The sequence below is a fragment of the Vulpes lagopus genome, chromosome X (assembly GCF_018345385.1).
Source record: "Vulpes lagopus strain Blue_001 chromosome X, ASM1834538v1, whole genome shotgun sequence".
Classification (NCBI taxonomy): domain Eukaryota; kingdom Metazoa; phylum Chordata; class Mammalia; order Carnivora; family Canidae; genus Vulpes; species Vulpes lagopus.
This window is the reverse complement of record NC_054848.1, coordinates 94,662,878-94,684,751: the sequence shown is the minus strand read 5'-3', so window position 1 is coordinate 94,684,751 and position 21,874 is coordinate 94,662,878. Positions and strand designations below refer to the sequence as shown.

General features: G+C 41.8%; 1 protein-coding gene across 6 annotated transcripts in view; it reads right to left on the bottom strand.

The window, feature by feature from the left end:
* Positions 1 to 21,874, bottom strand: part of GRIA3 (glutamate ionotropic receptor AMPA type subunit 3) — a 281,171-nt gene that overhangs the window by 200,893 nt on the left and 58,404 nt on the right. For all 6 annotated transcript variants that reach the window (XR_005985642.1, XM_041740749.1, XM_041740750.1 and 3 more), the window contains exon 4: positions 10,530 to 10,769. Coding sequence is in view for 5 of the 6 variants with exons in the window: in XM_041740749.1 (XP_041596683.1) it covers positions 10,530 to 10,769 (240 nt within the window). In the remaining variant the exon portion in view is untranslated. The remainder of the gene's footprint in view (positions 1 to 10,529; positions 10,770 to 21,874) is intronic.

The window sequence follows — 21,874 nt, the reverse complement described above, 5'->3', positions numbered from 1 at the left end:
GATTCTAGAAGAGTAGACACAGTGGTCCTGAAGAACATTTCCCTATTTCCTAGTATTCCTCTCCACCTCCCAGATGCATAGCAGACTCTTGAGATTATCTTTAAAAACCCAGGTCACAGAATGCCAGCACCCTGTGTGACCAGTTGCCTACGAGAAAGCAAATATGACCCCTTAAATCTATTGTGCGGTTTGTGGTGACCTCAGTTTCGAGAAATCTTCAAACATATCTTTCCCTTAATAACTCACTGTGAATCTGTCATCCATGAATTCACCTAAGCTTTTATTGGGGGGAGGGAGAAGCTATTTTTATTTTCAGTCTAATCTACCACTTGGTGTAATGAGTTCCATATGTTTCCTCCATTTTCTACCTGCTGTGAGAAGTAGGGCTTCCTTTACTTGTCCTAAACTCACCTCTATGGGCTATGTGCTGGTGAGACATGCACACACTGTCTGTCTGTCTGTCTGTCTCTCTCACACACACACACACACTTACACACATGATTTAGGAGGGAAAATGACCCCACTATTAATTTTTTCCCACTATTAATTATTATCTTTGTTTACAAGCATATTAAAAATTCAAATGAAAAAAAATTCAAATGAAAGGAAGCTGAAGTAATGCAACTGAAAGCAAACACAGTGGCAGCTCATTATCCCAAGAAGAAGGAGTACATCCTGGACAAAACAGAGGCCTGTTGATGCAGGAATTGGTGGAAATAAATGCGAAGCCTACGATGGAGTCAGGTGCCTGGCCAAGCACTGTCTGCCTGCGGTGGAGTTGAAGCGCCCTCTAAAAAGTTCTGTGTGGCCAGGAATATAACCTGTCAGCCTCCTCGCCTGACATGATCTTAATTAGCCTCTGTTCTACTGCCGAGAAGGCCCGCTGAGGCAGTTAGCACCAGAGAATTAATCAGATCATTTGTGGAGTAGACAAAGCAGGATAGCAGCCGACACTGGCAACTTACTGATGGGAACGAATCCAGGAAGATGGGGAGGGATGTACTCTCTGTTAGTGCCCACACTTTCCCCCTGACTGAAGGTACTCCACAGACACTGGGGAAGGGGGGAAGAGGGGAGAGGGGAGAGGGGAGGGCAGGGTGAAGTGAGCTGTGCTCCACCTTAACCTCCCACTCATCCTGTCTTCCTTGCTTCCGTCCACTTTTCTGCTAAGGCATCATGTGTGCTAGTGCTGATGCCAAACAGTGTGTTTGACTGCAAGAGAGAGGGAGAAAGCACTGTTGATTTTGTTGCAAATTGCACTTTTGCTACAGGATTAGTTGGGGGGTGGTGGTGGAATGGAATTTTGCCAGTATTTTCCTCCCTCCTTTTGTTTACTGCCTATTTTCAACAGCTCTGTAATTGCTTTCCATTTAGTAAAAGGAACATTGTTCCTTTTTTTGGTTTTTCCTTTAATTGTGTTTCTTGCCCTGAGCTCTGACGTTTGGGATCCTTGATGGGAATGCCATGTTGTTTTGGTTCTAGATACCAACTTGGCCTTAGCAATCAAGGCAAGGTCATTGCTAGTTGGGTGGTGGGCTTAGAAAAATGTCTAACTTCTTCTGTTGAGCTTTCCCTAATGGGTCAGCTTGCCTATTGCAAACTCTCTCTTATTTGGATTCCCACAATACTTCAAATCTGTACTACACAATCTAGCTCTTGCCTTATGTTGTTTTATACTTATCTTTATTTCATGTGCGTTAATCTTATCCTGTCTTGCTGACCATAATAGAAGCTCTTCAAAGCCAAAGGCTCTACCTCCTATTGAACCTAGCTAGCTCTTAACACTAATCTAGGCACAGTAGGAGACACTCAGTAGATGCTAGATTGGTTCACTGACAACCCCTTGAGGAGTTCCTGCAACCATCAGTCCTTTGACCCTGATGCTACCTTGTTCCAGATAATTCTTTTGGAGGTGGATACTGTCCTGTGTGCTGCAGGATATTTAGTAGCATTCCTGGCCTCTCCTCACTACTGATAATGTCTCCAGACATTGCCAAATGTCCCTGTGTGTGTGTGGGGGGGGGGGTCAAATCACATTCCCTCCCCACTGAGGACCACTGGTCTATAATGATAATAGTAAAAGGTAAAATTTATTGAGCGTATTACTGTGTCCAGCTTAGTGCTAAAGACAGTACATGTATTCTTTTGTTTAACTTCACAGCATTCCTGCCCTGGCTTTAATTGTTTCCTAAAGGGGCTCCTGGGGACGAATCTTAAAGCCACGGTTGTAGGTCTACACCACAGTCTGTCGCTTCCCGCAAGGAACATTTAGAAGAGCCTTCTCAAGGACCCTTCAGGCTCAACCCTTAATAGTGTCAGGACCACTCATTCATCGAAAACTAGATATTCAGCTTAGTGAGGGTTAATTCCTCAAGGAGCTCGATGAAAAGCAATGGAAGGTCAGAGCAAAAGCAACCCTGCCAGCTGTCACCTCCTTTTTTTCAGAGATGTGAATACCATTCCAAACAGCTAATGCATGGTAGGGGGGCTAGAGATTTATTTCTTTTGCTCTTATGATGGCATTTTAGCTCAGGAAGCAGAATTTCTAGCTAGCCCACTGAAGTGTCATTCCTGCCCTAAATCCTGACCAGCTGTCTTGCAAACAATGCAATCGGTCACAAGAGGGACAGGGCAAAAGAAGGTAGATAAACCAGTGCAAATTTGTCCTTCTGTCTGTGTGGGGGAGGGTAATGACTCGAAGCACATCTCCTGATGGTCACACCATCTCTGAATATGAAGGACAGCCCAAGAGAGAAAATTCAACATTTTAGCTTAGTGTGTCTCTGGAGAGGAATGGCTCTCTGGCTGTGAAGTCAGTTTAACCACAAATTCACTGCCACCAAGGAGTTAATGATACATTAAAATTAGTCATGTTGTCTGTTGGAGAAATATTCTACTTATGGAAAATACCTTTATAGGAAAACTGCCTTTCTGAGGCTGAGCTGGAAATATTACAGTAAACAGGATCTAATCACAGCGAAGCCTTTTTTCAGCTTTGCGTGACAGCTGTAAAATATGACAGTATTTATTAATAGTCACTGCAGTCTAATCTGTAGCACTGGAGAGCTACAGCAAAATATGTTAAGCCACTGAGAGAACAATTTCCACAGTAACTAATATTCAGCTTTTGAAAGGGTAGTTTAATGTCTTGCGATTTTTTTTTTCCCCTACTGATGGTCCAACCCCAGGAACAAGCTACTAAGCTAATAACCTTTGTGGAGAGGAAGTGTTTAAATGATAATTTATTTCAAGAGCTGACAACAAATTGCTCTGCACTTTCTCTTTTTATGCCCCAAAGCAGTCAAGGATGTGCAAATCGAAGTATTAAAAAATATGACAGCTTCGGTATTTTCATTTTCAATGAAATTCTCATTACAGACATATGTGCGGTCTTTTATTCACAACCCAGTCCAAATAGTCATTCACTGTTATTATTGCACAGGCTCTCAAGATGCTCTCATAGTTGAGGACTCATCACAATAGATTAGGCAGGCGCAGAAGCTACCAAATGTCTCAGGTACTGTCAACCCCGATTATTGCCGCTCAAACAGGGGAATTTAGTATCTGTCTCTCACAGCATAATGTACTCTCTGGGCCTTCCTAATTTATTCAGATGTAAAAAGTAGCTTGAATTTCAATAAAAACTCTCTTGGCTTTGCTTTTCCCAGAAGGCAAATGGACATGACTAGAATTGGAGCCATCTGTTACCTTCGCACATCCTTTACTCAGTTCTTAAAGTGGAGGAGAAAAAAAAAATCCACGATAGTCTGTCCTTTTTCTTTCTTTCTTTCTTTCTTTTTTTTTTTTTTAAATCAAGGTGCCTGCTACTTTTTTTTCCAGGTTCCTGCCAAGTAACCATGGTAGAACCTATCTTCCGCCTCTCCTTGCTTTCTTTTTCTCCAAGCAAAAATGGCCCCTTAGTGATGAACACCTGCACACTCAGAGCTCTCTCTGCACTGGGAACTGTTTCTGCCCCAGAGAGGAATCTCTGAGTTCACTTCACCTCAGAACCAGGTCCCCACCACAGCACTCCATGAGTTTGCACCACAGGCAACCCCCCTGTGTCTGGCTGTATTAGCTACTTTTGCTACTCATTTCCCTCTTAGCCAGGATTTTTGATCTGCTGCCTATCCGGATTCCTGGAACTCTGGGACCACGATTTCTTGTGTTCATTTGTGGACACCAGGTTTTAATAGAGGATCTCAAGCCCTGGACAAAGTACATCCATAGGAAGACCCCTAGGACAGGGAGGGTCTAGGTACCAGGTCCTCTGAAGAACGGCTAAGGGAAGGACTTAGCGAAGAGGTAGTAGAAGATTTCAAATGTTAGAAGTAGGGGAGGCAGTAGGTTAGTCCAGCGAACAGCATGCATGGACTGTGAATGTGGCAGACCTGGGTTGAAATCCTGGTTTCACTACTTTTAGCCTTTTTGTGCCTTGGTTTCCTCAGTCGAAGGATGTGGGAATGCCATATGGATTCAATGGGGTGATCTAGAAATTCAGGGCCTAGAGCATACTAAGTGCTTATAAGAAATGGCAGCTGCTCTTACCAAACAGCTTTATCTTATGATAAAATGGTGCCAATAATACAGATTATATTGATTTGTGCCACTGATTGGTACTGGGAAGTGTGTGTGTGTAAAAAGGGACAGGGAAGCAGGAAGGAGGGAGGGAGGGAGGGAGAGCAAGAGACAGAAACAGAGAGAGATGGGAGACAGAGATTCTGTGCTTTATTTGGGAAAGCAGAACTGAATGAGAGAGACGAAGCCAGGTTGCATAAGTAGGTGGTAAATGACAATATGCAGGAAGGTGTGTGGAATTGAATCCAGTCAATCTGAAAACACTCCTCTGAGGAAAGGCTCTTTTCTCCTTGTCTGAGGGGAATCTCTTTACCTCTTAAACCCTCAAGCTCTTTCAACGTTTTCCCATCTTCCTCACTATCTGGCAACAATTTTAATCTTCACAAGGTGTCTGCTCTAATGAGTGCACATGTCATTATTGGATGAGGGAACAGTTGGGTTAAAAATTAATTTTTTTCCAGGCCTCTGATATAAATCACTGTTTCAGCAACAGGAGTGTGAACTCTTCAAAGCCAGGACCTAGTTCTGCCTCTCTTAAATACTGCCGGTAGCCTGGTGCAAGCTAGCACTAGAAAATGCCCAATAATTACTTGGTGACTGATGGACTACCTGTTGCCACTGCCCATGTTTCTGCCACAACTTTCTAGAGCAAATAGAAAGGTCTTTTAGAAGGCTGTTGATTTCCAGAGAGTTACTTGGGAACTGAGTAGGGAGTTTCGGGTTGAGAATGGGAAACAGCAGGAGTTTATTGAACACTGGCAAGAAGGTAGGGACTAGTTGCCTCAAAGGGCACTTAGAACTATTATCTCATTATCTAAGCTGAGAGCCGCAGCCTGGGCCAGAACCTTTCATCTCTGTGGGCTGTGCCCATTGAAGGCAAGGAGAGTTGTCAGGGGCACGAGAGAGTCTGGCTGCAGTTCTCAAGTATGTTGCTGTTCTGGGGGAAATGTTAGCACCACAGAGAACTAGGTCACTTATACCCAAGAGACAAGTCTAACAGAAAGCTGGAAGAGGTGGCCACCTCCCTGGCATGGCTTTAGGACTTTCTGTATGGGAAGCGGTGTGGGCAAGAGACCTCCCCAACTGGACTTGTGGTGCCTAAGATCCCAGAATCAGAGAGCCATGCTCTGGACTAGGGTTCTACGTCACAGAAGGCCCTTACCTGAATAGAATTTTTTTTCCCCCTGGATAGACTAACACATCACATCATTAACAGCTATAGAGAAATTAGTGTGAGTACATTGGTCAGCTGAACTGTTGTCACTTGCAGAGAAAGTCTATTAATCAGTGGAAACGAAATGTGGGACAGGAAAGCTTCTGTGGAGGTGTAGAGGCGGGTTGGGACAGAGAGATCAAGGCTTTGCTCCCTCCAGGGAGGGCAGGTGTAGAGAAGTAAGATAGAAGGAGCCCTGGGTAAATAAAAAAGGGGTGTCAGTAAAGAGGAGAAGGTACAGAAGCGCAGATATCTCACTTAGTCAACCTCATGATTTTTCTAAGAACTGAATTTCTCTGTATATAGCACCAAGAGCAGAATTTTCAACTTTGTATTAATGAAACAACACGGTATTTTGGTAACAAAGCAAAGTGTTGACTGCAAACACAAAACCAGACCTTTCTCGGCAGACAGAAATCCACGTGTAGCTAACAAAGCCTTGAAATCCATTTGCTGTTTCATCATTTCAGAGGCAATGTTACCCTGATTGTGCCACAAATCTTTTAAGTGACCTCAACTGTGTAATCCATTTCTCAGCTTCTCACTTACCCCTGCCCTTATACAGTAGAGTCACATCATTTATATATTTAGCTTATTTGAATGTAATTATAGGTGCTCCCTTCTGTCTGTCTTCCATTTCTCTCTTATGTAATTTAAAGTATTCTAAAATTCGATTTCACAGTTGTAATTTTCCCCCATTATTTTTATTACAAAAGCAATAGATGGTTATTGTAGAAAACGAGGAAATACACAATAGATACTTGATTGAATATTTTAAAGAACTGTACCTCATGGTTTGATTTATAAACTGGGTTCTCAAATTGAGTGGAAAATATCAGAAAGGGAGACAGAACACGAGAGACTCCTAACTCTGGGAAACGAACAAGGGGTGGTAGAAAGGGAGGTGGGCGGGGGGTGGGGGTGAATGGGTGACGGGCACTGAGGGGGGCACTTGATGGGATGAGCACTGGGTGTTATTCTATATGTTGGCAAATTGAACACCAATAAAAAATAAATAAATAATAATAAAAAATAAACTGGGTTCTCTCTCTCTCCTGCTTTCTTCCTTTCACGTTCTTTCTTCCTTCATTTCCTACTCTCAATCTCCCTTCCTTCCTTCCTTCCTTCCTTCCTTCCTTCCTTCCTTCCTTTGTCTCTTTCAGTCCAACAACAAAAAAATGGACATGGGCTTACTCTTTAATCAGTAATGGTGTTGGGAAAATTCTAAATATGTCCCTAGTCCTGTGCTATTTAACAGAGTAGGCACAACGTATGAATCTAGGGGCTAACCAATTGTTATCACACTGGAGAGAGGGGCTTATAGCAGACGCACTGAAATAGCAATGGCAAACACTTAATGTTAAGTGCCAACTGAATGGCATGGACAAAAGGGTTCTGTGGGTCTTCAGAGGTGGGCAGGATCTCTCGTTCTTTTCCTGCCCAGTCAACTCAGTAAACAGCATTACCATGTCACCCAATCACTCAGGCCAAAAGCCTAGCAGTCATCCACAAAGCCTTCCTCTCCCTCACATTCCTCCCTCACAGTCAATCTGTCCTCAAGTTCTGTTGATTCTGTGTCCAAAATGTATTTCAGCTCCATCCATTTTCTCTATCTCCAGCCTAGTCTAAGCTGCCATCATTTCTTACCTAGATAATCATGGTGGCCTTTTAATTGGTTTCCCTTCTTTTGCGCTTGTACCACATTCCACTCTCTATAGAAACTTAGATCACGTGACTCCCCTGTTCAGAATACTCCAAAGACTTCCCATTGAAGTTAGAATAAAATTCATACTCCTTACCATGGCTTCTGTCCATTCTCCATGGCTATGCTCTATCTCCTGTCTACCTCTGTAGTCTCATCTCAGGTCACCCTCAACCTCCTCACTCCCCTTTACTCACACTTGTCTTCTTTCAGTTCCTCAAACATGTCAAATTCTTCCCTGCCACAGGGCCTTTGCACTTGATATTTCCACTGCAGAAACTCTTTCCCTCTACTCTTCACACAGTTGTCTCCTTCTAATTCTTTAGCTCTCAGTTTAAATGCCCCTTCTCAACGAGGCTGTCACTGAGAATCTTTAAAACTAGTTCCTATACATTAGGATAGGTGCAGAAATTAAGTCTATCTTGTTCACCATTGTAACCTTGGCACCAATTGAATGAATGAATGAATGAATGAATGAATGAATATGAGCTGGAGTAGCCAGGGAAGGGTCTCTTAGAGAAGTAGAGTTTGAGGTGGGTTTTAAAAAATGGAAGCATTGGCAGGATTTTCATAATCAAGATGAAGGGGAGAATTCTAGGTAGTAGAGACCAAGTAGCTGAGACCAAACGTAGTTCTGGTACATTTGGGCAACAGTGGAAAATGGGAGCTGCCTGCAGTAGAAGGTTTTCATCAGGTAACATAGGGATAATAGGTTTGATAGTTGGTTGAGGCATAATTATGTTGAGTCTTAAAGAATAGACTACTCCCCCCCCGCCCCCCTCCCCCGCCATGTGGGCAATTAAAGCCATTGAAAATACTGGAACAGGGTCATGATTCAGTGTTTTAAGAAGGCTTTCCAAGAAGGGGGTTAGTGTAAAAGTTCATAGAAAGTATTTAAGCTGATCTGATCAGCTCCACCAGCTAAATGGCTATAGGGGAAAAATATGAATACACACAATTAAGAAAGGTTTCTTTTGGCTCCAAACCACAGAATTGTCCAAACTATTTAGTGAGATGATCTGAGAAAATAGGCAGGGATAGGGAAGAGACCTGGATGGACTTTTGCTTCCTTTCTCCACTTCACAGCTCATGGGCAAAGAAGGGTCATGGGAGATGAGGAGAAAATGCATGAATTGTATCTTCTGCTTTTAAATAAATGAGAGGTCACGGTATTAGCAAAACTGATATTTAGTTTACAAAAGGTTTCAAGAGAGAAGCTGCCTGATTTACAAACTTCCTTTTTGAAATTTAGATTGTTACTCACTAGAGAACACCCTATACAGTACATGGAAATAGGCTAATTCATCCTCAGTGTTTGAAAGAAATGAAATGCATTAGAATTTAGCAAATTGTGAATTAGAATATTGAAGCTATTTTGGTACCCTCATCAGGCAAGGCTCTGTGTAAATGCATAGCACTCCTTCCTGATTCTGCCCTTGCTTCATCTCTTTTCCCCTTTTCCAAACCACACCTTCCTATTCTCTTGCAATCCACAACTTCCATATCCTTTAAAGCCTAGATCCTCTAGCCAGCCTTTTCTGAAAACTCCACTTTCTTGGGATGCTACCTTTTCATAATTCTTAGAGCGACCACAGTCTATAGCGTAGTATTCAATTTGATAGTGTTCCACATTGTTCATGAATTGTTTCATGTATGTCCTTTTCTGTCCACCCCTATTAGAACTGTATTATGTGAGCATCTATCACAAGACTGGAACACACCATTCGGGGTTGGTAACAACTTATAGAATTGCTTGACTAATTAACTGATGATATATAAGTTAGGGTTGGTAGCAAGATACAAAATGTCCTGTGTCTGGTATAGTATCTCAAAAAATCAAAGAATGTGACATGAAGAAGAGATGCACTTTAGGGAAGGGGACAAGGCCAAGAGAGCTTCAATGCATTAGTCAAGGTCATAGATCTCGTTAATGGCAGAGCTTGAAGTAGAACTTGGATCTCTTGCTTCAGATTCATGAAATCTGATATTTTAGAAGTAAGTACCATAGGCAAATACAGGGAGTTCTCTGTGTTTCCAAAAACAAAATGGTCCTTCAAGTTAAGTTACCTAGAAAAGACCTCCTCTCCAGGTACCACTCAGGCAGACAGGCCTTCTATCTGCTCATTCCTTCTCTGAGTCAGGAAGAACCATCCCCAGCCTATAGCCAGAGTTGCAGGCAAACAAATGTTAAAGTAACATTGTTTTTCTTGTCTTTTTTTTTTTTTTTGGAATCTTACAGTGGTGGGATCCCTTGGTTTTACTGGGAAACCCCTCAAAGATAACTGGACTTTTGAAGAGTCTGTTTGGCTGAATTATAACGTGTTACATAGTTAACAGATATACCTCACTGTATACTCTTTAAGATCAGACTCTTAATTTCTGAGACTGTTTCAACAGAATGTGTCCTCCATATATTATCTCAATATTAGAAAAAACATCCATTCCCAAAGACCAGTTTAGATACTCTCCACTTATTATTTCCATCAGATGATTGTTGAGGTCCTGTAAGCTGAAGCCTTAAGGTGCTCTGTTAGGACAAGCCCTAAAAGCAGGAGATATTGACACCAGTCCCAGCTCTGTGCTTAAATGGCACATTTCTGCTTTGGGTTTTAGTTTTCTAACCTCTAAAATGGGGATAATTAGACTCTCTGATATGATTGATTTTCCAAAACTTTCCAGCTGAGGCCTCTCTCTATTTTAGATAAAGCTGCTTTTACTTCGTGCATTTTAGACCACCTAAATTATTTTGGGGGGAGAAGGTTCTTTTTCAACAACAGTGACTCAACCAGGAGAGTCCCAAACCCATTTCGATGGCCAGGGGTGGGAGGACGTATTTAATTTGAAAAATTATATTCTAAAATTACCATTGCATTGATTTTTTTGGTCTTAATTTTAATTCATCTTGGATTTAAAGACTACTTTAAGAGAGTACTAGATTGTATTTATTGAAAGAGAAGGGAACAAACATGAGTCGAGGGAAGTTGAACATTATTGTTACATGAATATTCATAACGGAGAGCAAATGCCTCTTCTTACCTCTTTCTGTGTCGTAGAGGTATACAAACTTCTCCCACTTGTAGTGACCCAGCAGACTCAGAATGGCGCCCTTCAAGGCTGGGCGCATCTGGATGACAAACTGCACATCTGCATCAGTGGGGAAGCTGGGCGTCACAAAGGATGTGTGCAGGGCCCCACAGAAGGAGGTCAGAGTGTTCATTGACATCTGGTCATAGAATCCAAAGATGGCATACACCCCTCTTGAGAACTGGGAGCAGACTGCAATGAGAAAGAGAGGAAGACATTTCAATAGCCCCATGGTCCCTTGCTGCAGCTTGCAGGGTTGGAAAGACAATAGATAGTTAGGCTTTGGCTCCAAATGATATGCCTCTAAGGAAAACCAAGATTTCTGAAATCTCTAGAAGCCCTCGAAAGCCCAATCGCCCAACAGGAAAAGCATAAGGAAGGGAAGAATTTATTTGATAATGTTGCATATTTTCTATGTCTATCATGAGCAAGAAACTAAGAAAATGTGGGAAGGAAAAAGGTGAAGATTGCCTTACCCTCTTTCTGCAACCCTCCCAGCACACCCTCAAGGCACCTGGTTCTTGTACTTCTGCCATAGCTGCCCAGCAGTCTCTTAATGTACCCATGCTCCCATCAAGGTACAGCTGTCTTGTGTCCCACCCCTTCGGTGCTTTTCCCACTAGATGACAATAAGGACTGATGATTTAGTCAGACAAATTGCTAAGGTGTCTGATAGGAAATGTGTTACTCCTCCAAGGTTATATAATGCCTTAACTATTGTTATGTCATCATGATTAAGACCCTTAATGTAGGCTACTAGCGAAGATTTCAGATCCTGGGCAAGCCATTGCAAAGACTGGCCTTTCAGTGCCCGGGGAGTCACATGAGGTAGGTATAATTGGCAAAGTTCTATTGTGCTCCTTTTGCATTTACCTTTTAGATCTATCAGCTCACACATTGAACTTATATGTCGTTCATTTCAAAGTGGGCCTCACCACCACCTTTTCCCTCTTCTAGCCCACATGAGCTTAAAAAATGTGAACCAATTTCAATATTAGCTTAAGTAGAACATAATTAGCAAAGCAAATCAGCTACAACAACACTGTGTGGTGCATTCCCAAACCAAGTGGAAATGATCTTTAGATTATCTGCTCTACTGCTCCCTTCCATTCATGCGAAGCAGATAGAACAGGCAGCTGATAATGTGGTGTGATTTAAGGAATCCTGCACGGCCTCCCTTATCTGCTAGGGAGCCACTGTTAGGCTTACTTTTTCAGGCTTAGGGTGTTGAAAAAAACTCTGTGGTTTGGGAGGAGGATTAAATAGAATCTTTTAAAGCTGTTAGTATGTTAAGATGAATTAATATCTCTGGGGCACCTGGGTGGCTCAGTGAGTTAAGTGTCCAACTCTTGATTTCAGCTCAGGTCATGATCTCAGGGTCATGAGATTGAGCCCTGTGGTGGGCTCTGCATGGGACATGAAACTTGCTTAAGATTCTCTCTCTCCCTCTCCCATGGCCCCTCCTTCCCCCTCCTCTCTCTCTAAAAATAAAGATGAATTAACATGTCCTATATCCGATTAGACACCAGGGAGGGTGTGTAAACACATGGGAAAGTTTTGAGAGGGAAGGGTGGGTCAGAGAAGAGAATGTAAAGGGTCTGGAGTCTTTCCTGAGAGGAGAAACAGTGAAGGCATTGGTCACAAAAAAGAAGGAAGGTATTGAAAGTAGGAGGAAGACAAGTGGAAAACCAATTTAATTCATTTCTTGACCGACTGTGAGAGACAGAGAGTTCTCAGTATCTGTGGGATCTTGCTTTCCCTGCTTTCCATTTAAACCTGTTATTGATCAGGGCTGTTCCCCTTTGTTAGCCAAACTCATTAGTCATTGGCTTAAGGGTAGCATTTCAAAGGTGATTACCAGTCACTCAGGTATCTCCATCAAGGAAGACCATAGCCTCTATCTTGAGGAATTCTAAGTGACCCCTAAACACAGGTATATAAAAAAGGTCTTTATATTAAAAGAGGAAAACCAATTAGAGAAATGAATCTGGGGCACTTCATGACAGGGTGGGGGGGGCAGGCAGAAGAAGTATTCAGAAACAAAAAGGAAGAAGCAGGATGCCACTTTGCCTTGGTTATCACCAAGGAAGACACTAAGGAGAGTCAGTTCCTAAATTAATCCTTTAAATGGAGAGTTTTACAGTATCAGCTCAGATCTTGGCTGATGCACATAATGTTCCATATAAAACTGACAATAATAATGACAATAGCCATTGAGTGCTTAGTATGTACCAGGCATTATGCTAAGTACTATAGAAATATTATTTAACATTCCCAGCAACCTCATGGTGTATTGCTGTTATTTCTATTTAATAGATGAGAACTCTGAGACAAAAACATTCTGTGTCTTGAGTGGAGGAGCCAGGATTTGAACTGGAGTCTGACTCTAAAACTCATACTCCCAGGGACACAAATCCAATAATGACCTTAAGAGCAGTTATTGTCCCAAATGAGATAAGGCAAGGTTTAACAAGTAAAATACAGGATTCTGTATGCCTCAAGTTCATACATATATTAAAAAATTATTTGTTGTTGACCTGAAATTCAAATTTAAGGATCAAGTATTTTATCTGGCAACAAGCAATCATGGCCCTTCAGCAAACATTATTCAGGAGATAGTCCGTAATTCTTGAATCCATATCAACTAGCATGCAAAGCCCAAGATGAGGATCCATGAACCCTAGACAAAAATAGCCTTATGGGGGAAATGCAATGTATTTCCAACAAGGAGAATCCCAATCCGACTAAATGATGGACAATAATTGAGAGGAAAATGAACTTGAAGAGATGCAAACTTATAGCTGTGATCCACTCAGAGTTTTAAAAAGACCTTGACATTGGAAGGAAACAAAATAAAAGTATGTTACGGAAGTGAGATTCTGTTTAATAAAAAACCTTGCATTGCTCTTATAATCATTGTTTTTGAACCTCAGGGGTACAGAATTAATCACTATTAGGTCATATATGGACTTTTCATACTTATGACATTTATGAACACTGGTAGTGAACACCCATAAACCCAAGAACTATAACATTACTGAGAGCTTATTTTTACCTTTGTCTTTCCCTTCTATTCTGTCCCCCTGTTTGGACATCCCTCTGGCCCTCCCTCCATAATTACTATTCTGAATTTTGTGTTTATCTTTATGTTGGTCTTTTAAAACATACAAACATACACACACATACCTAAGCAATACAATGTTTTTTTTCTTTGGTCTTTTTAAAACTTTACGAAAAGGGAATTATATTGAACATGTGAAAACCAGACTCCAGGAAGGAGTGCCTGGTGAAGTCCTTCAGCCTACATATGATGATAAGCAATGAGACAAAGGAAGACCTTATACAAATGTGAGTGAGCAGGTGTGAGGGAACCAAGCTATGGCTCAGGCAAGGGATTTAGAACTATTATAGATCAGCAGTAATCCTCAGGAAACACTAGGCTACTGTGGTCCAGCAGGCAGACACATGGTGGTAGACATCAACAAAAAGAATGTTAAGAGAAAATCAGTAAATGTTCTATTCCCTTCATATAAAACAGAGGTGCAGCTGCCCTGCAAATGAAATTGTGCATCGTTACCCTTGCTCTATTTCAACATGCATAAGTAGCATAAGTACAAAGCCCAATGGGGGAGATTAAAGAGTACTTGTATCATGATGAACACTGGGTAATGTATAGAATTGTTAAATCACTGTATTGTACACCTGAAACTAATGTAACACCGCATGTTAACTACACTGGAATAAAAATAAAAAATAAGAAGAAAAAGAAGCCCCAATGGGAGAGACAACTGCCATGTTAGGAGAGGGTTAACCACCTTTGAGAGAAGCCAGGGAACAGGAGATCTATGAATGGCCTCTCACAGCAAATTCCTGGGCCCATTCCTGGCTGTAGAAAGTGAGGCTGAATGGAATGCTGTGCTGACCCAAAGGACAGTGTCTGTGTTTTAAGACTCTGAGAAGGTATGAGTTAGAATGAACTAAAGACTGTTTTATTCAGTGATTTTTTAAGGAAAGTTTTTCATGTGGAATCGTTTCTCCAAATGAAATTTTATGTTGAAAAGTCCAATATATAAAAGGGATAAAGGAAAGCTCTTCTGATTCAACAAAGTTCCACTGGTGCCTCACTATTATAAAGAAACTCTGACACAAAGAGAGGAAGTGTCTTGCACAAGGTCACACGGATGAATTATGAACCAGTTTCTTAGAAAAGCTGTATCAGCATCTCTACACCATCCCTACTCCGGAGCTATGTAGGGCAGCATGGGTCAGGATTTGCCTGGCATGAAAGTGACTTGCCCTCAATGCCTAGCTCTCAGCATAGATGGCTCCACCAGGGGTTTCCCATGACTCATCTGCGGGCTGCTTCTCTCACCTTCCTCCAACCCCAAATACCAACAATGAGATTAGGTGGCAGATTGGTGATCTTTTGGGACTCATGATTCTCTTGGGTGATGTCTGTTACCTTTGTCTGAACCCTTAATGAACCACACCCACTTGTTTATCTCAGAAGATGAGTCCTTGGTAAAAATGATAATGGAAGAAATCATTATCTTGGCAATCTTCTGAAGCAGTGAAGCACAGAAGAAAGGGCAACAGTTTCCGGGACAGTCAGACCTTGGTTTTAATCACAGCCCTGCCAGTCTTAAACTGCATGGCTTTGTGCAAGTTACTTAACCTTTCTGAGCCTCAGTATAGGACAGTGATTGCATAGGCGGGTTCTGCAGTTAGATTGTATAGGTTGAAATACTCAAGCAATCACTTATTGGACAAGCTACCTAATATCTCTGGGTCTCCAACCCAGTTTCTTCATCTATAAAATTGAGATAATAAGACTAACCTGTCTTAGCATTGGTTGTGAAAGTTAAAATGAGTTCAGTCATGGGATGATATCTCTAACAGTGCCTGGCACATAATAGATAAGCAATTAATGCTAGCTAGTCATGCAACAAATATTTACTGAGCATCTATTATGTGCCAGGCACTGTTACAGGTACTGGGAGATACAGGAGAGAAAAAAAGAGTCCTTTCCTCTTGGAACTTACATACTAATGAGAGATATATTAATGAATGAGATGAGTAAAATATGATGTCTCAGTTGTAACTATTGCTTTGGGTTACTGTCATGAGGTAAGGAATAAATGAAATGGTACATGGAAAACATTTACAGGGCCTAACATATAACTTGGGAACCAAATAGTGCTTTGTCTGTTTCTTGCCTCTTGCCAGGTCTTTCTAGCATACTTAACCTGTTAACCCCATCAGGTTAGCCTTTGCACAGAAACTGCTGCCCGCAACATCACACTGAGTACCCACCCAGGTAAGCATAGCTTTTTGTTTTCTTTCCCTTCCCCTATACATTTCTTCAGTGCTCTTTCCTATTCTAATTCCTGGGAAGTAATGGTTTAAAAAAGAAACCCTGCTAATTTGCCTTGAGAATGCACTATTGCCCTCCAACTCTTTCCCTCCCTATATAATGCCTTTGTGCTGCTTAAAATGCTGTCTCTTCTTGGGACCTCTGTGCCTTCCCAGTAGGAAATATCTTGGTTTTCTGCTTCCTAACGGTGCCTGTCTCTGTCTCTTCCTACTAGCAAAACACCAAATTCTTGTTGAAGATGCCATTTCTGACTACATCCTGGATTCCTGGGGACTCTAGTGTAGCTCCCGGCTGTGTTCCCTTCAGTGGTGAGTGACAAGCAAGGCTGGAGCCAGCTGTCACGCTTTTTATTTATAGACCCTAAGTCTATAGGGTCGGGACAGGTATTGTTAATGTACAATGTAGCAGCTAATTACGCCACCCTATTCCAAAAGGCATCATTACAAAAATGTCAAACAACTTGATTACCCCAAAGATCAGAATAGCAATATTGCATATCATTTACAGAACACTTTTCATAGCCTTTTGAATCAGGGGAGAAAAAGGAAGCTGAAGTCTCTTACTGACTTAATGATAATTTTTGAAGCAAACAGGAAGAAGAAAAATATAACTCTGAAGGAACTGATAGAACTATATCACAAGAAAGTTCTCCAGGAAATACCATAGTACCGTGTATTTCACAGGATCAAAGAAACAGAGCTGCGAGGGACCTTAAGAGATCATATATTTTGTTTATTTATTTGAGAGAGAGAGAGAGAGAGAGAGAGAGAGAGAGAGAGAGAGAGAAAGAGAGAGAGAACGAATGGGGGGAGAGGCAAATGGAGAAGGAGAAGCAGACTGAACGGGGAGTCCATTGTAGGACTCCATCCCAGGACATCCCAGGATCATGACCGAGCCGAAGGCAGATGCTTAGCCGACTGAGCCACCTAGGCACCCCTAGTTGTGCTTTCTAAAGCTGTAGTGTTAGTCCATGGGTCCAGGGTGAGTTTCCGGTTTGGTGAAATAGGCTTGTGTGCATGTATGTTGGAGGAAGGTTGACAGCTGTTCTTTTCTGGACAATCCTTTTGTTTATATCATTTCTGTTTTCCATTCTTGTATGTACTCCTTTCTTTTCTGAAATGATGATGATGATGTTAATGAGAAATGGTGTGTGTTTGTGCAAGTGTGTGTGTATACACACATACATGCATATATACTTAGCGTGTGTGGTGGACTGAATAATGTCCTCCCAAAAGATGTCCATGTCTTAATCCTCCAAATCTGTGAACTAGGTTACATGGTGAAGGGGAATTAAGGCTGCAGATGGAATTAAGTTTGCTAATCAGCTGACCTTAAAATAGTGAGATTATCCTGGATTATCTGGGTAGCTCAAGGTAATCACAAGGGCCCTCAAATGTGGAAGAACAGGGCAAAAAAAAAAAGTCAATATCAGCGTGATGTTATATGAGAAAGACTTGACTAGCTATTGCTAGCTTTGGAGTTGGAGGAGACTGTGAGCTAAGGAATGTGGGCAGAGTCTGGAAGTCGGGGAAGGCAAGAAAATGGATTCTCCCTTCGAGCCTCCAGACAGGAATACAGCCCTGATGACTGTAGGCGGGTGAACCCCCTACCAGACTGCTACCTACAGAACTGGAAGATAATAAACATGTGCTATTTTAAGCCGCCAAGTTTGTGGTTATTGGTACATAGAAAACTAATTCACTTTACAGAGCAAAATATAAAAGTCAGTAACTCTAGATCAACCTATACTCCACTCACCTTTCCCCCACCACACCTTAAAATATTACTGATATGAGAAGTCCAAAAGTTAGGAAACTAATGACCTAGTCCTATTTCTGATTCAGTTCAAGAACCACCTGCTATGAGGTCATGTTACCATTCCCTGAATACATCTAGTGACAAGGGAGCTAACTACTCACAAGTAGCCCTTCCCTTGCAGGGTAGCTCTGATGACAATGGAGCTCTTCCTTAAACTGAACCTAACTGTACCTGTTGGGGCTCTTGGGTGCCACATGATACACTGAACTCTAATTCTGCATGACCTCAACTTTGTTTTACAGGAAGCTCAAAAACACAACTGATGTACTCAGGAGATACGTAATGGCTATTAGCTATTCACGTTTGTGCATTTAGTCTCTCTATGCTGCCTTCTTCCTGTCAGGCTAAAAATTTGCTAAAAGATCCCACCTGCCCCTTGATCCCTGCTGTCTCCATAAACGATCTTCCTAACTCGTTTACCCTCATCACTTATGACGAGATGATGAGGACCTTGCAGCCTTCTGTATCTGCAACCCAGTTTCTGCTCCCATTATTCCACTGAACCTGCTCTCTCAAGTTTGATGATGACCTAGTCATTGTTAAACCCAACTCCATCCAAAGACATCATCTGGTGTCTTTGACTGCTGAGCAGCATTTGATTTTGTTGGCCAAATCTTTCCTCTTGAAACTCTTTTCTGTTTCAAGAGCACTAAAGTCTGCTGGCTCTGCCTCCTTTACTATGCCTGCTCACTTTCCTCTTGCTCCACTCCTTTCATGAAGATGTGTCCAAAGATTTTATCCTTGGCCCTCTTTTCTCCTTAATCCAAATGACTATTTTTTTTCATTCAGTAAATACTTATGGAGTTCTTGCTATGTGCCAAGCAGGGGTCTTAACTCACCCTCTCCAGATAGATGGCTTCCAAGTAGATACCTCTAGCTTCAGACACATTCTTGGGCTCCAGATCCATGTTTCTGACTGCCCATAGACCAGACCAACCTAGAGGACTTTATATTATTAGGCCGTCATATTCACATACTCAGCATATTTTTTTTCTCTCCTCTCGCCTTCCTCCCATGGATATGCTTCTCTTGTCCCTGTTTTTCCTAATGCATTGCTCTTCTTCCAGCCACCCAAGCTGGAGTCTTCAGGGTTATCTTTGGCTTCTCTCTCTGTCTCACCCCCATGTGTCATTCTCTAGTGATGTTCCATCCACTCCACCTCTACAGCATGTGGGGTACCTATTTCCTGTTCATCTTTAGTCCAGGTTCTCATTTCCCTCTCTCTTAGACTATGACAGTGGTCTCATAACTGGTCACCTGCTTCCAGTCTTTTCCTCAATCCATCACTGGTGCTGCTATCACATTACTCTTCCTTCTTTCTCTTCCAACTGTCCAATCAAAATATACCTATCCCAACTCCCATTTTGTCAAGAATCTTCCCTGTGTATGAGTTGTTAATGGACTAATAAATGAATCTTTACAAATGAGTCAGTTCAGGATTTCTTAACCTTGGCGTGCACTATTGATTTTTTGTGCTGGATAATTCTTTATTGTGATAGACTGTCCTGTGTGTTGTAGAATGTTTAGCAGCCCTGGATGCTACTCTAATATTAGATGCTATAGCACCAGCATCACTCTCCAGTTGTGAAACCCCAAATGCCTCAAAACATCATCAAATACCCTCTGGGGGCAACATCACTACCTGTTCCCTCCTGCCTCCCTGCCCCCCATATGAGAACCACAGAGTTAGCTTATGACTTACTCTCCACAGAGAATAAGACCTTAACCTAATGAAAATGCATACATATCTAGAACAGCCCAAAGGAATTACTTTAGTGGTAGAAAATCAGGAAGGGTATATACTTTGGGCTCTTCAAAGCCCACCGTACAAGCAGATCTACCTCCCGGGTCTTGCTCTTAATTTGGCTATTTGTGTCAACCTTGGGATGTAGGAGCAAACTAGATAAAAGATGGAGGTCATGGGGTATGCATGGGATAGTAGCCAGCTCATACTTTCCCTGGGTTTATATAGATGAGCCTCCTCCTCTCCACCAAATATCCTTTGGTCTTGCGTTCTAGTAACCCAGTGGGTGCTTGTAAGGTACCAGAGTAAGAACAAGGTGTCAGCCCCATTCTCCAGCTGATGATTCCATGGTTTAATTACCATCTTTGGGTTAATTCCCTTGAACATTTTGTTCAGCTCTCAGGAGTACACTGCCTTCCGATAGTCTAACTAGTTATTTTTGCAATTACATGGCATGTATCTAAACGCTGGCAAAGAAAACATTCATTATCAACATTTGATCCTACTTGAATATAACGGCTTGCAAATGCAGGCATTAACATATGAACACATGTATTTTGGAAAATTCGTTTTGCAACTGTAAGTGCAACCCACCCTTTCATAGCAGCATCGGAAATGGCAGGAGAGATGCTGAGGTGGGTTAGGATAAGGGGGTACTTTTTAGGCCCTTTTATATCAAGACAATATGATTAAGCATTGGAGCTTAGGAGTTTTAAATTTTTTGCTTGTTCATTAATTAATTTACTCATTCACCAAATAAAGTTTTGGGTTCCTATTGTGTGAGAAACATGGTCTAGGTGCTGGGATACAGCAGTGAGCAAAACGGATATGATATTTGTCCTCATGGCCCTTACATTTTAGTATTGGCAGAAAATATTAATAAAATATACCCATGTGTGCTTTTCATGGTCTAAATACTAAGAAGGGAGGGTATTAAGATGCTATGAGACTATGTGACAAGGTGACTTTAATTTAGGTCAGGGAAAAGTTATCTGAGAACTTGACATTTGAGCTGACACCTCAGAGTAGAAGAGCATCCCATGCAGAGAAAATAGCACTTGCTAAGGCTCTGAGGGAGGGCAACATCTGATGCACTGGAAGAACTGAAAGATTAGCCTAGGTGGAGTATGGCCAGCAAAGAGGAGGGTACAAGATGAGTCTGGCAGAAGGCAGGGACTCAAGCATGGAAGACCTCATAGGACCCTGGTAAGGAATTTAGATTTTATGCTAAAGATCATGAGTGGAAATCTTGGAAGGATCGTGAGTATTCCATGAGCTGATATATATTTTAGGAAGGTTTATCTGGCTGCTGTATTGACAGTTGATTTAAGGGAGCATCAGTGAAAGCAGAGAGAACATTTGGAATGTTATTTCTGTCATCTTGGTGAGAGAGAACAGTAGCCTGGATTTGAGTTGTGGCAGTGGAGGTAAAGTGATTTGGAGTTTATTTCTGATTTTACATTAATGGATGAACAGCCTTGAGATAGTTACTTGAGCTCTCCAAACCTCACTTCTATACCTGTAACAATTTCTACCCCATAACATTGTTGTGCCTATTAAATGAAAATGTTCGAAGTGCTTAGGACTCTCATATAAGACTGTTCTCAATTGGTAAAATGGTATCAGCTGCTAATATTTGTTTAAAGATTTATTTATTTATTTTAGAGAGCAAGAGCACATGGGGAGGAGGGACAGAAGCAGGGAGGGAGGGAGAGAGAGAGAGAGAGACTGACTCAAGAAGATTCCTTGCTGAGCATGGAGCCCAATGTGGGGCTTGATCTCAAAACCCTGAAATCACCTGAACCTAAACCAAGAGTCGGCCACTCAACCAACTACACCACCCAGGCACCCTACTAGTATTATTTTAAAAATTATTCTTAGTGCTTTTACACTGGGATGAGTTTTTATATGGTTCAGCCACTAACTTGCTGTGTGACCTTGGGTCAGTTACCTCACTAGGCTTCAGGCCTGTCATTTGTAAGCCAGCAGAACTAACACCTGCCCTGCCCACTTCAAAGGGATGTGCTGAGAATAAATGGGAATAATAGTTGATACTCTCCTTTGAAAAATTATAAAAGCTGCTGAGTGTCAGTGAGGAAGTAGTTGGTTCTTGACTCTCAGTAATCATTATCCCCACAACAAAGAACTCAACAGAATCATCATTCTTCCCAGCCCCTGTCTCTGGCATTCACCCGAGTATGTCTACCAATCATCTAAAGTAGTTGGGGGCCTGTCCTAACTTGTAACTCATTTTACATGGGATTTAGTACAACTCTTAATTAAAAAACTAACTGACCCAGGGATCCAGTCAGTCAATGAAACAATTTCTAAAGCTGGGCAGGAAACTGATGAACTCTTATG